The sequence below is a fragment of the Microcebus murinus genome, chromosome 20 (genome assembly GCF_040939455.1).
Source record: "Microcebus murinus isolate Inina chromosome 20, M.murinus_Inina_mat1.0, whole genome shotgun sequence".
In the NCBI taxonomy this organism is placed as follows: Eukaryota; Metazoa; Chordata; class Mammalia; order Primates; family Cheirogaleidae; genus Microcebus; species Microcebus murinus.
Genome location: NC_134123.1, coordinates 36,107,200 through 36,123,330, shown reverse-complemented (window position 1 = coordinate 36,123,330; position 16,131 = coordinate 36,107,200). Strand labels below are relative to the sequence as shown.

Below are 16,131 nucleotides of genomic sequence, written 5' to 3'. Positions count from 1 at the left end.
GTCGCAACGCTGGCTGGCAGCTCGTGTACCAACAAAGCTCTGCGGACTGGTACTTCGGCCTCCACCGCATCTCACCTCCTGAGGGACCCAAAACGGCGTCTGCCAGGGTGGGCGGCGTGGGAGGAGGGCCGGGGAGACTGACAGGCGCACCGGGGCCCTTTGCCGGGCAGTGTGAAACTCCCACAAACCCTCAGCCAGAGCTTAAAACGCCGGCCTGGGAGACCCCAGACCCCCGCAGCCTGAGAAGCTCCAAATTCTCTCAACCTCAAGAGATCCCAGATCCTTCCACCTTGAGGGACCGTAAATCCCCTCAGCATGAGACCCCCCAGGAACGCCAAATCCCCTAAAGCTTAGATCGCCAAATACCCTGACACTGAGAACCACAGTTCCTCTCAGCCTAAGGCACCCAAACCGCTGAGCCTGAGAGACTTTAAATACCGCACCCACAGCGAGACCAAATTCCCCAACCTCAGAGACCCTAAGTATTCTCAGCCTGGAAACTCGTAATGCCTTCAGCCTCAAAGCCTCCAAATAACCTCAGTGCCGGAGAAACGAACGCCCATTAAAGAGACTCCAAGTCTCCTCAACCTGAGAGATCACAAATTTCCTCAGCCTTAAAGACCCCAAACCCCCTTAGCCTGATGAATCTCAAATCCCCTCCACTTGAGCCTGAAAGCTCCCCATATCTTGTCCTGAGAAACCCCAAATACTATCAGCCTGAGAGCCCAAATCCCCTGAACCTGGGAAGCCCCAATTTCCTCATCCTGAAACATCTCAAATTCCCTTAGCCTGACCGACCCCAAATCTCTTCAGCCTGAGAGATACCTGCCCCTGAGAGATCCAGACTGCTTTACTCCCAGATTTTTCCAGAACACCCAGTTGGAGATTCCCCAAATACTTTCTATGAGAAATGTTCATTTTCTCCATTGGAACAGAGCCAAATCTCAGCGGTTAGGGGTCCTCATCAGTCTGACCCGAATCCCAGCAGTCGGGGTCCTCAAGGTCTCCTTGGGACTCCTCTGGCCCTCACACCTCAGGACTTCCCTCGGACATCCTTAGCCACAACCCTCCAGATACCTTTGCCATCTTTCCTCAGATGAGCCAAGCTGCAGGGTAATTAAAGAGAAAATCCAGCTCACAGTAGTTGGTCTGTCATGACTGGTAGAGACCATCCCATCCCATCAATACCTCCCAGACCTGCTAGGCATCCTCTAGACTTTGCCAGGGTCCCACATCTTCCTGTTCTGGAGACCCCAGCCCAACAGAGAAGACAGTCTGGTTCTGGGCAATGGTTTGGGCTGTCACCCCCAAGGCTGTCAGCACCTTCTCCTTCCACAGAAGCCTTGGCGTAGGAGCTGGGAGACTCAAAGACCCTTCCCAAACTCAGAGTTGGACCAGAACCTGCCCAGCAGTCCAGCATCATGAGCCCTAACAAGTCCCAGGAGGAAAGCCCAGAGGTAGACGCAGGGAGAACAGGGTGGAAGCCCACAGTGAGAAGTACGGGCAGGGGTGGCGGGGGCGGGAGGGATGAAATCCAACTTCAAGCAGAGTCTGTAGGAAGGATGGGAAGGGGACCTGGTGACAAGGAGCTGGTCTCTGGAAGTCTGCAGACTCCTGGTCTGCAACCCTGGGCAACCCTGTCGGAATGTGCATGGAATGAGGGTAGTGGGTTCTGTCCAGGATGTGGGAGGGAAAAGGACACAGCATCAGCAACTGCTGTCTGTCGGAGAACTAGGAAAATGTTCAGTGTTTGCTCAGTTAAATAGGACACAATCTGGGGAGAGAGGGAAAGTCTTTACCCTTATTTCACAGGGGCCCCAAACTATACCCTACACACAGGTGGAGGAAAAGGCTCAGCTTGATGTGTGCTAGTAAACCACTGATGGAATCTGTTACTTTCTCTAGGACAAAGATGCTTTCAAAGACATTTCCATATACTTCTCCAAGGAAGAATGGGCACAGATGGGAGACTGGGAGAAAATCCGCTATAGGAATGTGAAAAGGAACTATAATGTGCTGATTACGATAGGTAACAGGAAGTGCTGGGTGCAGACCAAGCTGGGAAACATAAAACAAATTTTCAGTCCCTATATTATTTTAGCTTTCTCTTAGGTGGCAGCATCTGCCCACAGTTCCCTTCTGTATGGAGACAAATCTGGTGGGAAATTTTCATTTGTGTCAGTATAAGGCTGAGTGCCAATATTGGCCACAGAGAGGGCACAGTTCGACCTTGTATGAGATTCTCCCAGCTCTACAGACTGAGCCACACTAGTTTTGAGTTGCTTTGCACTACTACTGTCCTTAGTTCCTCCTCTCAGCTGTTCCCTTTTAGGACAAAGATTTTGCTTCTCTTCAGGTCTCAGAGCACCTCGTCCAGCTTTCATGTGTCACCGAAGGCAGGCCATCAAACACCAGGTGGATGACACTGAGGATTCTGATGAAGAATGGACACCTAGGCAACAAGGTGAGAAGCCAGAAGGATTTTAGAGGTGACCTCATGAAACCAGCCTGGGTTTAGGTCTCAGCTACATCTCAGGAGTTAACAAAGGAAACAGTATTCCCTCAAAAACTGAAATGTTCAACAAACTAGCAAGATGCAAAACAGTATACACAATAAGAGGCTATTCATACAAAGTTTTTAAATGTGTAAAACAATTAAATATTATTTAAAAATACAATAAGTAGTAAATATATACAATCATAATGTGAATAAGAATATCAAATTCAGAACAGTTATCATCACAACAGAAGGAGGAAGAGCTAGCAGGTGGCTTCACTGTGGCTTGGTTGACTTTTTTTTTTTTTTTTTTTTTTGAGACAGAGTCTCGCTTTCTTGCCTAGGCTAGAGTGAGTGCCGTGGCATCAGCCTAGCTCACAGCAACCTCAAACTCCTGGGCTCAAGCGATCCTCCTGCCTCAGCCTCCCGAGTAGCTGGGACTACAGGCACGAGCCACCATGCCCGGCTGATTTTTATATTATATATATATTAGTTGGCCAATTAATTTCTTTCTATTTTTATGGTAGAGACGGGGTCTCGCTCAGGCTGGTTTTGAACTCCTGACCTTGAGCAATCCGCCCGCCTCGGCCTCCCAGAGTGCTAGGATTACAGGCGTGAGCCATGGTTGACTTTTTGTATGTTTTAATTTTTGTTTTTGAATTTTGAAATTAAAAAAAAGATTTGAAGCAGTTATAGCAAAATGTTGAGATTGGACTGAACGAAGATGGATATATAGGTTTTCCAGTATCATTCTCCACATTTTCCTATGTTTAAAATTTAGGCCAGGCGCAGTGGTTCATGCCTGTAATTCCAGAATTTTGTGAGGCAAAGATGGGAGGATCACTTGAGGCCAGGAGTTCAAGACCAGCCTGGGCTGTTGTGAGACCTTGTCTCTACAAAAAATAAGAAAAATCAGCCAGGTTGTTGTGGTGTGCACCTGTAGTACCAGCTACTCAGAAGACTGACACAGGAGGATTGCTTGAGCCCAGGAACTCCAGGCTGCAGTGAACTATGACCCAGTCACTGCACTCCAGCCTGGACAACAGACTGAGACCCTGTCTCTAAAAAAAATTAAATAAATAAATAAAATTTGTCGTTCTTTTTTTAAACAAAGACTATTTTTCCTAAACATTGTTAATTAGTCAAAGGACAATTAATGCAACTTTAAGCTGTAAATCTACTAAATCTCATAATCTAGCTATCAAATGTCTTAGAAGAGGAAATAATTAACTATTAGGTTACATAATTTATTTATGTATATTTAATCATACTACATGATCCTCATACCCCCAAATGAATCTGATTCTTTGTCCTGATTCTGGGGGAAGGTTTGAGAGAACTATTTAGTGTCCCTGATCTTTCCCACATGTCACAGACCAGAGACAGCATTATGCAAATAAAATGATGTGCAATGATTATAAAACAGAAGTGAGAAGTTCATTTCCTCTTCTACAGCTTGGACAGGAAAGTTTAAAAGAGGGAGGATTTGCAGCTTAATAAAGGTTTCATTAATTATCAATTTATTTTTAAAATAAATAAATATCTTATGAACATAGGATGAAGCAGAGATGAAGTTTTTTTTTGTTTTGTTTTTTGTTTTTTTTGAGACAGAGTCTCGCTTTGTTGCCTAGGCTAGAGTGAGTGCCATGGCATCACCCTAGCTCACAGCAACCTCAAACTCCTGGGCTCAAGCAATCCTGCTGCCTCAGCCTCCCGAGTAGCTGGGACTACAGGCATGTGCCACCATGCCCGGCTAATTATTTCTATATATATTAGTTGGCCAATTAATTTGTTTCTATTTATAGTAGAGACAGGGTCTCGCTCTTGTTCAGGCTAGTTTCGAACTCCTGACCTTGAGCAATCCGCCCGCCTCGGCCTCCCAGAGAGCTAGGATTACAGGCGTGAGCCACCGCGCCCAGCCTAGAGATGAAGTTTTGTCTATTTTTAAAAAACATTTTAAGAAAATTAGCAATGCCTCCAATAGCAGCATAGGCCTTGATGACACTTCAGGAAACATTTTCAAATTGTCCTGGGATAATACTTGAAATTATCACGCTCTAGTTCAGAATTCTCTGTTTCTGATAAGAATGTCCAGACTTTGGAAATATTTACCAACCAAAGCACTGATTTATCATCACCTTTTAGTCAAACGTCCTTGGCTGGCCTTCAGAGTGGAACAGAGTATACACCAGAAGGTGAGTATCTCCTGAGCCCTATTGACAAGAAAGTCTTCCTCATGAGTCCAAGCACAGGAGAGAAGGAGAATATACAGTGTCCTAGGAACTTCCTTTCCTGATCTCTTCAGCATGGTGTCTGAGATCATCATCATTTTAAGAGTTAATAAGAACAGTAACAATAATTGCTACCACCATTTTATTTCTGCAATATTTCAGACTTTATTTTAAGCATTTTACATGAATAAACTTACAACAACCCTATGAGGTAGGTACTAAAACTATAACCATTTTATAGATGAGGAAATGGAGGTACAAAAATGTTCAATTATATGCCTGATATCACATTTAGTGTTGGTGCAGTCTAATCCAAAACTCCTTTTCTAAAGCACTCACACGCTCATTAAAACTTTCACAGTTTTTTTTTTTTTTTTTTTTGAGACAGAGTCTCACTTTGTTGCCCAGGCTAGAGTGAGTGCCGTGGCGGCAGCCTAGCTCACAGCAACCTCAAATTTCTGGGTTCAAGCGATCCTCCTGCCTCAGCCTCCCGAGTAGCTGGGACTACAGGCATGCGCCACCATGCCCAGCTAATTTTTTATATATATATTAGTTGGCCAATTAATTTATTTGTATTTGTAGTAGAGACGGGGTCTCGCTCTTGCTCAGGCTGGTTTCGAAGTCCTGAGCTCGAGCAATCCACCCGCCTCGGCCTCCCAGAGTGTTAGGATTACAGGCATGAGCCACCGCATCCGGCCTACTTTCACAGTTTTGTAAAGTTTATTCTGTTTTATTCATACATCATTCATCTGACTGATTTTTCAATCTCAGTTTTTCTCCATTATGGTAAAAGGAGAGATGCACTAAGAGACTGCAAGGGAGGCTACAAATACACAGTTTGTACGGTGGATGGTCCGTGATGAGAAGGAGATAGGGTCGCTACCCTTGTAAGGGACTCATTCTGATAAGAGAAACTGACTTCCACCCCTGAGGAGCTTCAGGTGTGAAGACTGACAAACAACAAATAAGAAAATAACTTAGGACTTCATATAGGGAACACACAATTCAGTAGAAATGTATCCTGTAACTGATTCCAAATGCTTATTCCTATAGGAGGAAGTAATGGCTCCGGGCTTTATTTAGGTCACTCTTATGCTATTTGGAATCATTTGTTTGACCTGCTGCCTTCACACTGTGAGCTCTTTGAGAGCCCCTTGAGTATTTTCTTGATGAGTGATTACAAATTTACAAATTAAATGAGTAACAGGGTCAAGGAATCCTGAAGATAAAATTTTGAGTTAGATTTCAACTGTAGAGAAGACTGAGGAGAGAAATTGGTACCAGGACTGTGAAGGAAATTATTATTCTCACATTCATACTGTTCAATAGCTCACAAAACACTTTGGCAAACATTATTATGTTTGATATTCACTATAACATTAAAAATTAGCATGTATGCCAATTTATGGATCAGAAAACTGAAGAGAATTAGCTAATGACATGCTCTTTTTCAATCACAATTGGTACAAAACTCAACTGATCTAACTGCAAAGTCAAATATTCTTTCCAGGACATGGAATTTTGCAACTTGTAGCATCACTCTCTTAGTTGTCTAGATACATTTTGCCAACTATTTGTCTCTTCCCAACCTCATCATTCCAGATGTGTTTCGGCCTCCATCAAGTGTCCACCAGCATAGAGAAGACCCTCTTTTTTCTCTGTAAGCCCTTACCCATTCTTCCACAGACCTTGTCAATTCTCCAGCTGGTCTTCCCAAGTTTCCTCCCCTGTTTGCCTTCACTTATATGGAAAAATATGAGAGAAATTTGAAGGGAAAGGGCCTTAAGACATGGGTTCTAGGCCTGGACTCACTACCCACTTAGGCCCTCCCTTTTTCCTCTAGTATTCAGACACCCCAGGTATTTCTAAGGGTTGTTGAAGCATTAACTAAAGTCATGCATATGAAAACACACACTGCAAGCCCTAAAGAACTAAAGAAACATGCTGTCTTTTAATATATGACTCTCACATTAAAGGGAATGCCCAGGGCGCCATTAAGTGATGGATCTAGTTTGAAGGAATTGTCAGGAACAGCAAATTTACTGAACACAAGTGGCTCAGAGCAGCCCCAGAAACCAGTGTCCCCTCCCAGAGAAGCAAGTACCTCTGGACAGCACTCTAGACGAAAATTAGGTAAGAGATAATAATTTCGGGACTTTAGTCTGTCTAGGTGCTCTAGAAAGTTTGAGGAGTATGGTTTAGATATGTGGGGTGGACTTTGGATAGGCCTGGGCTTAAGCTGAACTAAGCTGGGAGACCAGAAGTTGGACGCAGTACTGAACAGCATATAGGAACATTAACTTTGAAATCACACACTTGGGTTATAGTCTACACAGAAGCATTGGGGCCTTGGGCAAATCTCATAAATTTTCTGACCTCCTGAATGCTAATCTGTAAAATGAAGATAATGATACATAAGCTCATATAGTGTTTGAAAGCACTAAATTAAATATAAAAGAATTGAAACATGCAAGGTATCCAACAAATCCATCTCTGATAATAAAGACCATGCCTCCTTAGCGCCCAGGCCTTTGATTGATGCCTACCATGTCATATGCCCTCAACAAATATTTTCTGAATGAATAAATGCATGAATGAACTGTTTCATAAGTGGAAAGGTTGGGAGGTTAATGGGATAATGGGAAAAGCCAGAAACTAAAATTGAATTAGGCATCTGTAGTCAGTGTGGGTGTGGAGTCTCAGTCTCTCTGAACTAGTAGTTGGGGCGCGGGGGTGGGACCAGAGCATATAGAACAGATGATAATCTGACGGCAGGGGAGTTCACATCTTCTCATGAAACAGGGATAAACACCCCAGACTCCCAACTTCATTCACCTACTTTTCTCCAACTTAGAACTCAGGAGAAAGGAAATTCAAGTAAGGATGTACAGCCTGCGAGAGAGAAAGGGCCATGCATACAAAGAGGTCAGCGAGCCTCAGGATGACGACTACCTTTGTAAGTGACCCTTCAGCCCATTCACACAGAAGGCTGTTATGTCCTGATACAATAATTTCAGCTCATCATTTGACCCCCAAATCATTCCTTTACTCTAGTGAGTTGGAGTATAGGACTGAGGCTAAATGATGTGAGTGCTGGACTCTTTCTGAAGCTTTTTATGTCAAGAACATGCACTATACTTTTCCTAATTCCTGCTGCTCTCGCCTCTAGATTGTGAGAAGTGTCAGAACTTCTTCATAGACAGCTGTGCTGCTCATGGGCCCCCTACATTTGTAAAGGACAGTGCAGTGGACAAGGGGCATCCCAACCGCTCAGCCCTCAGCCTGCCCCCTGGGCTGAAAATCAGACCATCAGGCATCCCTCAGGCTGGGCTTGGAGTATGGAATGAGGCATCCGAACTGCCACTAGGTCTGCACTTCGGCCCGTATGAGGGCCAGGTCACAGAAGACGAAGAGGCAGCCAACAGTGGATACTCCTGGCTGGTGAGAAGTGCCTACCTTTTCCCCTGTTCTGGCTGCCCACATCCCTTCTGTGCCTTTGGTGGGAAACCACCTTCTACCTGGAAGGACGTGGACAGAAATAACACGGTTAGCTCTGTGTACTCAGTGGTCTTTGCATGAACATGGAACTCCTGTTTAAAGGTCACAGGGTAAGTGGGAGCACAGTAGTACAAATACAAAGAGGTGCATCCTCCCTTGTGGGCCCCCCACTCTGACGAGATGGATCAACTCAGAGATGTGTAGATGATGGCTGAGGAGGGTGCCACATGGTCTCCACTGGCAGTAGAATCCATGCAGGCTCCAAAGGCACTGATGACAGTAGAGTCAAATAAGTCTTTTGATTATTACCCCTAAATAGCCTTTAACTTATTTTTCTGAAACTCAGATAACCAAGGGGAGAAACTGCTATGAGTATGTAGATGGAAAGGACGACTCTTGGGCCAACTGGATGAGGTGAGGCCAATAGTTCTCTGGGTCTGAGCTGTCTTTTACAACCCAGATTCTTTTCTTCCCATCACATCTCCTTAAGTGGCCTTTATATCGTCTGCTCCTATTTTTCTCCATACAATGCTCTTTCATATCATGAACATTTAGAAAAAAAGAGATAAAAATGTAAGTATTATAATTTATTTTTCATCTAAACATAAATCTCTATGCTAGACAAAACTGAGGCACCAGGATAAACCTTGAGGAGCCTAGATTCATTGGGGATGCTGAATTCACATTTTAATTTATCTAATCCACATTTATTAAGCACTTACTGTGTTCCAGCTTAGAAAATAAACTTCATTACTTGAACAGATCATACAACCCATGTACTTTTGGAGGATGTATTGCAGACAGACATGAAACATTTAATTATAGGAATATTTAACTATAATTTTCCTATTTCTCAAGAAGCACACAGAGCCAAGACAGCCTAAAACAAAGGACCTTTAATCTGTGAGGGCAGGAAATTAAACCTGGGTCCTAAAGCCAGAGGAGAAGGGAGCTACAGAGTTGCTGCTCAAACTCTATCAGCTGATACAGAACAGGCATCAACAATTACTGTTCTGTGGTATTCTGCTAAGGCAAAGAGACCTCTAAGTTTCCATGGAAACCTGAGTAAACTGAGGAGACTGGAGGAAGGCTGCTCAAAACAAGGTGGACTTGGGCTGAGTATAGAAAGATGTGTGCTAATCTAGAAGTAGAGTACATGATCGAGCACCAAGTCCTGTGGTATAAATAGTTCAGAGTTTGGAGAAGCTAGAGGTCACTGTGTTTTATGGCCAATGGAGGTCAGTACGGAATTGGGCTTTGAAAGGTACTTAATTAGGCAAGAGGGAGGAAGCATTCTAGGCAGGATGAGCACCGTAAGCAGGACCTGGAGACAGGAATTCATAGAACACCGTGAAAGAGACTCAGGTGTGGGCAGGAGGTCTGAGGAGCAGTGGGGAGTGGGCAGCATCAGAGCACGGAGGCCTTGACCACCGGGGGACAAGCCAGACGTGAATCTGACGGGTGGTGGAAACTCACGGCCTGTTTTCTCTCCCTCTGCCTGCTCAACCCCAGGTATGTGAACTGTGCCCGGGATGAGGAGGAGCAGAACCTGGTGGCCTTCCAATACCACAGGCAGATCTTCTATCGGACCTGCCAGGTCATCAGGCCAGGCTGTGAACTGCTGGTCTGGTACGGGGATGAGTATGGCCAGGAGCTGGGCATCAAGTGGGGCAGCAAGTGGAAGGAAGAGCTCACCATAAGGCAAGGTGGGTGCCACAGTGACTCTCTAGGGAGGAAAGGGAAGGAAGGGTTCTCCTTGGGAATTCTCATGGCTCAGCTCTGATTGTTATTATACTGTATTTTTATTTCTAATTTTTTTAGAGACATGGTCTCACTCTGTTCCCCAGGCTGGAGTGCAGTGGTGCAGCCACAGCTCACTACAGCCTCAAATTCCTGGCCTCAAGCAATCCTCCTGCCTCGGCCTCCCAAAGTGCTGGGAGTACAGGTGTGTGCCACCACACCTGGCCTGGTTCAACTCTTAAGTAGAGTAAAATACAGTCAAAAGTCAGTGAAATTTCCAAGCAGGTGCTTCTGAAATTAAAGATTCATGTCATATGCCCTTGACTCTTAGGAACAATTTTTATATTTTAAAATTTTTGCCGGATTTCATATTCTAAGTACTTCGGGCAAAATTTATAATAGCCTATCGTGCTGAAAGATTGGAAGGCAAAAAAAAAGTTCTCTCACCTACCAGCTCTCTCAACAAGGTAGTTTCTTGTTGTACTTTCAGTTCTTTCTTTTTAATTTCTTCCATATTTCTAAACAATGTGCATATGTTGTTATTCATTCACTCATTATCTCAATTAGTTTTCATATGAATTCTTATGCTATGCCAGACAATGTTCCAGGAGATGAAAACATAGCTTGAACAAGAGAATCACAATACCTGCTCTTAGGCAGCTGACTCGTGAATGAGGCAAACAAGCACACACATCAGTGATCAGTGCTTTGGAAAAAACTAATCCAGGAACAGTGCCTAGGAATCGGTGTGAGGAGAGGGTGGGGTGCAGCAGGGGATGGTGAGGGAAGGTTTCTCTCAGGAGGTGGCATTTGAGAAGTGCAAGTAGCAGTGGGCAAAGGATTCCGGGCAGAGGGAGGAGCTGATGCAATGGCCCTAAGGCAGAAACAAGTCTGGGCCTGACCACTCAGGTGAAGGAAGCAGAAAGGGTAAGAACCAAGGTCAGAGAGACACAGCGAAGCCTAGAAACACAGCACCTGTGATTCACGCCAAGACACTGGGGATTTTCCGCAGTGAGATGGAGACAACAGTGGAGTTTTCAGTTATCTGCTCTATGATGATGCTTTGGTTAATTTTCGAAAAACAGACCACAGTGGATAATCCCTTCTGAGACTTTTTGGGTCTCCAGGTGGGTGGGATTAAGGTGGGGGTCTGGGAGGTAAGAAGTCTGATTAAGGATATGTTTTGAAACAGGACTTCCTATTTTGTTTGAAAATGGCTAAGAATGAATAAAATAAGGCAAGCATGAATACTTGGCGTGTGGCCTGAGTAAAGACATATTTTCATTTTGTGATTTGTGGGAATCCATGACCTACTTGGGGCAGCAGGACCCAGAGTCCTTTAGTCAACGGGACCTGGATGACTCTGTGTTGTCCAGCCTGAATCCCACTGCTTGACGGAGAGCCAGGCATGTAAGAGTCCTCAAACAAATAAATCTTTTTGAATGGGAGACTCAAATTCAAACTTACTCACACAAGCTCTCTTTAACCACGACCCTACACTGCCTTCCACATTCATGAGTATGCAGGCTGAGTGGTTCCTAACTTAAGAGATCCCTTTCCCTCATAGGAAAAGTCACTGAAGATAATCCCATGTAAGCCATCAAGAGTGCTATTTCTCGGTAGAATAAAATAGCTGCAGACACTGTATCAGGAGAAGGGCCTAGGATCAGTGTGAAGGAAGGGAGGGTGTGGCAAAGGGGTCAGCGGAGAGGTGTGACATGACTTGGGAGATACCTGCACTATGTGGGGAAAGGTCGCTGCAATTCCAGCTGTGTAAGAAGTGAAGCTGCCACCGGTGCTGCTTGAGGGTCCCTAGTCTGGCTGATAGGTAGAGAAGACAAATGATGTAGGCTTTCTGGGTTTTTTAAGAATATGTAGTGAATAAGAATGGAATGGAAAAATGTACTACAAAGGTCCGTCAGACACTTGGTGGGAGACAGCTTGCGTTGTTAACACGTAGAAGAACAATTAGTGCAGCAGGACTTACCACACAACAAAGCAGATGGCCCAGGCAGCCTTGTTTACATCTATTCTGACCCAAAACTTCCTCTCTCAGCAGAACCAAAGCCAGAAATCCATCCGTGTCCCTCATGCTCTCTGGCCTTCTCCAGTCAGAAATTCCTCAGTCAACATGTAAAACACACCCACTCCTCTCAGATCTCTCCAAGAACATCTGGAAGAAAACACCTCCAACCAGAGAATCCCTGCCCAGGGGATCAGAATCAGGAGCAGCAACACTCTGATCCACACAGCTGCAATGACAAAGCCAAAGATCAAGAAGTCAAAGAAAGGCCCAAACCCTTTCATAAAAAGACACAGCAGAGGGGAATTTCAAGGGCATTTTCCAGCCCACCCAAAGGAAAAATGGGGAGCTGCAGGGAGGGTAAAAGAATAATGGAGGAAGAGCCCAGAACAGGCCAGAAAGTGGGTCCAGGGGACACAGACAAATTATGTGCGGCAGGAGGAATCTCAAGAATTTCAAGAGTCAAGTATGGAGACAGTGGGCAAAGCTTCAGTGATAAGTCAAATGTCATCATACACCAGAGGACACACACAGGGGAGAAGCCCTATGTCTGCAGGGAGTGTGGGCGAGGCTTTAGCCAAAAGTCAGACCTCCTCAAACACCAGAGGACACACACAGGGGAGAAGCCCTATGTCTGCAGGGAGTGTGGGCGAGGCTTTAGCCAAAAGTCACACCTCCTCAGACACCAGAGGACACACACAGGGGAGAAGCCCTATGTCTGCAGGGAGTGTGGGCGAGGCTTTAGCCAAAAGTCAGACCTCCTCATACACCAGAGGACACACACAGGGGAGAAGCCCTATGTCTGCAGGGAGTGTGGGCGAGGCTTTAGCTGTAAGTCACACCTCCTCATACACCAGAGGACACACACAGGGGAGAAGCCCTATGTCTGCAGGGAGTGTGGGCGAGGCTTTAGCCGTAAGTCACACCTCCTCATACACCAGAGGACACACACAGGGGAGAAGCCCTATGTCTGCAGGGAGTGTGGGCGAGGCTTTAGCCAAAAGTCAGACCTCCTCATACACCAGAGGACACACACAGGGGAGAAGCCCTATGTCTGCAGGGAGTGTGGGCGAGGCTTTAGCCAAAAGTCACACCTCCTCAAACACCAGAGGACACACACAGGGGAGAAGCCCTATGTCTGCAGGGAGTGTGGGCGAGGCTTTAGCCAAAAGTCAGACCTCCTCATACACCAGAGGACACACACAGGGGAGAAGCCCTATGTCTGCAGGGAGTGTGGGCGAGGCTTTAGCTGTAAGTCAAGCCTCCTCATACACCAGAGGACACACACAGGGGAGAAGCCCTATGTCTGCAGGGAGTGTGGGCGAGGCTTTAGCTGTAAGTCAAGCCTCCTCATACACCAGAGGACACACACAGGGGAGAAGCCCTATGTCTGCAGGGAGTGTGGGCGAGGCTTTAGCCAAAAGTCACACCTCCTCAAACACCAGAGGACACACACAGGGGAGAAGCCCTATGTCTGCAGGGAGTGTGGGCGAGGCTTTAGCTGTAAGTCAAGCCTCCTCATACACCAGAGGACACACACAGGGGAGAAGCCCTATGTCTGCAGGGAGTGTGGGCGAGGCTTTAGCTGTAAGTCACACCTCCTCAAACACCAGAGGACACACACAGGGGAGAAGCCCTATGTCTGCAGGGAGTGTGGGCGAGGCTTTAGCTGTAAGTCAAGCCTCCTCATACACCAGAGGACACACACAGGGGAGAAGCCCTATGTCTGCAGGGAGTGTGGGCGAGGCTTTAGCCGTAAGTCAAGCCTCCTCATACACCAGAGGACACACACAGGGGAGAAGCCCTGTGTTTGCAGGAAGGGTGAGTAAGTCATTAGCACTAAAACTACATCTCAACAGCCACAGGAGGGCACCTCCTCACCTCACACCTTCCCACCCCAGCTCTGGGGGGGCTTCTAAGGAAGTCTACTGACCCTTTATATTTCCCAAGAGTGTAAAGAGACCAGAAATAACTGACTAAACAAATCCTCTACTTTCATGACTAGAGATGAGGAATAAAAACAGTGTGTGTGTGGGAGGGGTGATTCCTTAAATTTTCAGGGGGTGTTGACTTGTGGTTCTTTTCCACATTGATTCCCTCCATGGTTGGTTTTTTGGGATGTTTTTGTTTTCTTTTGCCTCCTGTTCTAATAAAATTTTTTTCCATACAAATCTGAAGCCCAAGCATGTACCTCATTCTGCTCTTACCACGGAAGGCAGACAAGTCCAAGAGGGCCACAAAGAACTCCTACTCTCAGCCCTGGTCCCCACAGAATTCAACCCCTGGAAAGTCATAAGCCTGGAGTCCATCTGGCTAAATTGTTGGAGAATCAATTCCTGGGCCCAGGGAGAGAAGTCTAGGATTTGAGGCAGAGTTGGGTCAGGGAAAAGAATTCCCTGGTTTCCTGGGAAGTGTGGCCTCTACTCATGATGGACTCCTCCCTTGGCTTCTGGTTATTTTCCTGGTTTCCTCCAAGCTCTGTAGCCCCTGAAGTGAAAGCCAGACAAGGATGTGCATGCATGTGTATATATAAGTATGCTATGTCTTGTGCATGCATGCATGGCTGTGTCCTAGGTATGTGTATGTGCATGGGGGACGGGGGTTGCCAGGGTTTATCCGCATGTAGTCGTGTGCATGTGTGTGTGTGCAGTTGTGTGCATGTGTGGGTGTGTCCACTTGCCAATCAGGGAAGGACTGCCCAGCCCCCTTCCTCCAGGGGAATCCTAGATCCTCACCCTCCTTCTATAGAGAAACAAAGATGTAAAAGAAAACACCGTTCTCTTTTAAAAATAAGATTATGAAAAGAAATAAACTGATGGTTTATTTCCTATTAAAATCCACAGTCTCTGTCAGACCAAGCCAAGCTCAGGGAGGGCAGAGGGACCCCTTCTCCAGGAGGGGATTAGGAATCAGGCCTCCCTTTCCCATACCAGCAGAAACAGCACTAAAATATGCTGAAGTTTCCCGTAAAAGAAAAAGCAGAGCAGGAGGTAGCACAGTGAAGCAGGCAGATGCCCCAGACATTTGGGCCATTGACTTTGCTGCCCATCGAGGACAAGCTCTGCGTTTGACTTCAGATCTGGTGCTCATTCCTGAGGTCAGAACAGGGCACTCAGAACAAAACGTCCCTATGGCCTGGAGACTCAGAATAGGGGAAGTGGGGTGCTCAAAAGAGAACCAGGTCCCCCCTCTAGCCTCTGCTGACTGTGCTGTTCACACCCCCATCTCCTGGGCCTTTCAGCTTAACCCTCCAAGTGCCACAGCTAGTCTCCTTGGCTCCTTCACTGATCCAAGTTCTCCACTATCCCTCCTCCTCTCCAGAGTAATCTTCCGAATGTTGATGTGGTCATCAAGGTGGATGAGGAGGAAAAGATGCTATGGTTAGTACACAGACAGCTAGTATATTTGTTTCCCAGGACTGCCATAACCAAGTACTACAATTAGGTGACTTAGAACAGAAATGTATTATCTCACAGTTCTGGAGGTGAGAATTCCAAAATCAAGGTATTGGCAGGGGTATGCGCCCTCTGAAACCTGTTAAGTAGGATCCTTCCTTGCCTCTTCCAGCTTCTCATGGTTTGCTGGCAGTCTTTGGTGTTCTTTGGCTTACAGTGTTAAAGAAAATACAGCACAGGGCCAGACGTGGTGGCTCACGCCTGTAATCCTAGCTCTCTGGGAGGCTGAGGTGGGCAGATCCTTTGAGTTCAGGAGTTCGAAACCAACCAGAGCAAGAGTGAGACCCCATCTCTACTATAAATAGAAAGAAATTAATTGGACAACTAATATATATAGAAAAAATTAGCCGGGCATGGTGGCGCATGCCTGTAGTCCCAGCTACCCGGGAGGCTGAGGCAGAAGGATCACTTGAGCCCAGGAGTTTGAGGTTGCTGTGAGCTAGGCTGACGCCACGGCACTCACTCTAGCCTGGGCAACAAAGTGAGTCTCTGTCTCAAAAAAAAAGAAAGAAAGAAAAAGAAAATACACCACAGGCAAGCGGGAATTTGTAGCTGGGGAGGCAGTGGATGGAAAATTACTAAGAGGAAACATAAGGGGTGAGGTGGTTCTGGTTAAGCTGACCTAATAGGATTCCTGTAGAAGGCAGGCCAGGGAGATCAGACATCACCTGGGGGTTGGTAGAGGGT

General features: G+C 46.0%; 1 protein-coding gene across 1 annotated transcript; it reads left to right on the top strand.

Annotated features, from left to right (window-relative positions):
• Positions 1-1,136: 1,136 nt before the first annotated feature.
• Positions 1,137-14,133, top strand: PRDM7 (PR/SET domain 7). Its single transcript, XM_075995911.1, has 10 exons — positions 1,137-1,490; positions 1,906-2,029; positions 2,357-2,464; positions 4,643-4,692; positions 6,705-6,861; positions 7,583-7,684; positions 7,898-8,169; positions 8,573-8,640; positions 9,739-9,932; positions 12,026-14,133. Exons 1-10 carry the CDS (start codon positions 1,422-1,424, stop codon positions 13,816-13,818), a joined length of 2,937 nt encoding a protein of 978 aa, XP_075852026.1. The 5' UTR covers positions 1,137-1,421; the 3' UTR covers positions 13,819-14,133.
• Positions 14,134-16,131: the final 1,998 nt, after the last annotated feature.

Excerpts from the sequence above, each read along its gene's own strand:
- PRDM7 (XM_075995911.1), top strand. The coding sequence starts at position 1,422 with ATGAGCCCTAACAAGTCCCAGGAGGAAAGCCCAGAGGTAGACGCAGGG. Across the intron at positions 2,030-2,356 it reads TAATGTGCTGATTACGATAG|GTCTCAGAGCACCTCGTCCA; the intron begins GTAACAGGAAGT and ends GCTTCTCTTCAG. Across the intron at positions 7,685-7,897 it reads TCAGGATGACGACTACCTTT|ATTGTGAGAAGTGTCAGAAC; the intron begins GTAAGTGACCCT and ends TCTCGCCTCTAG.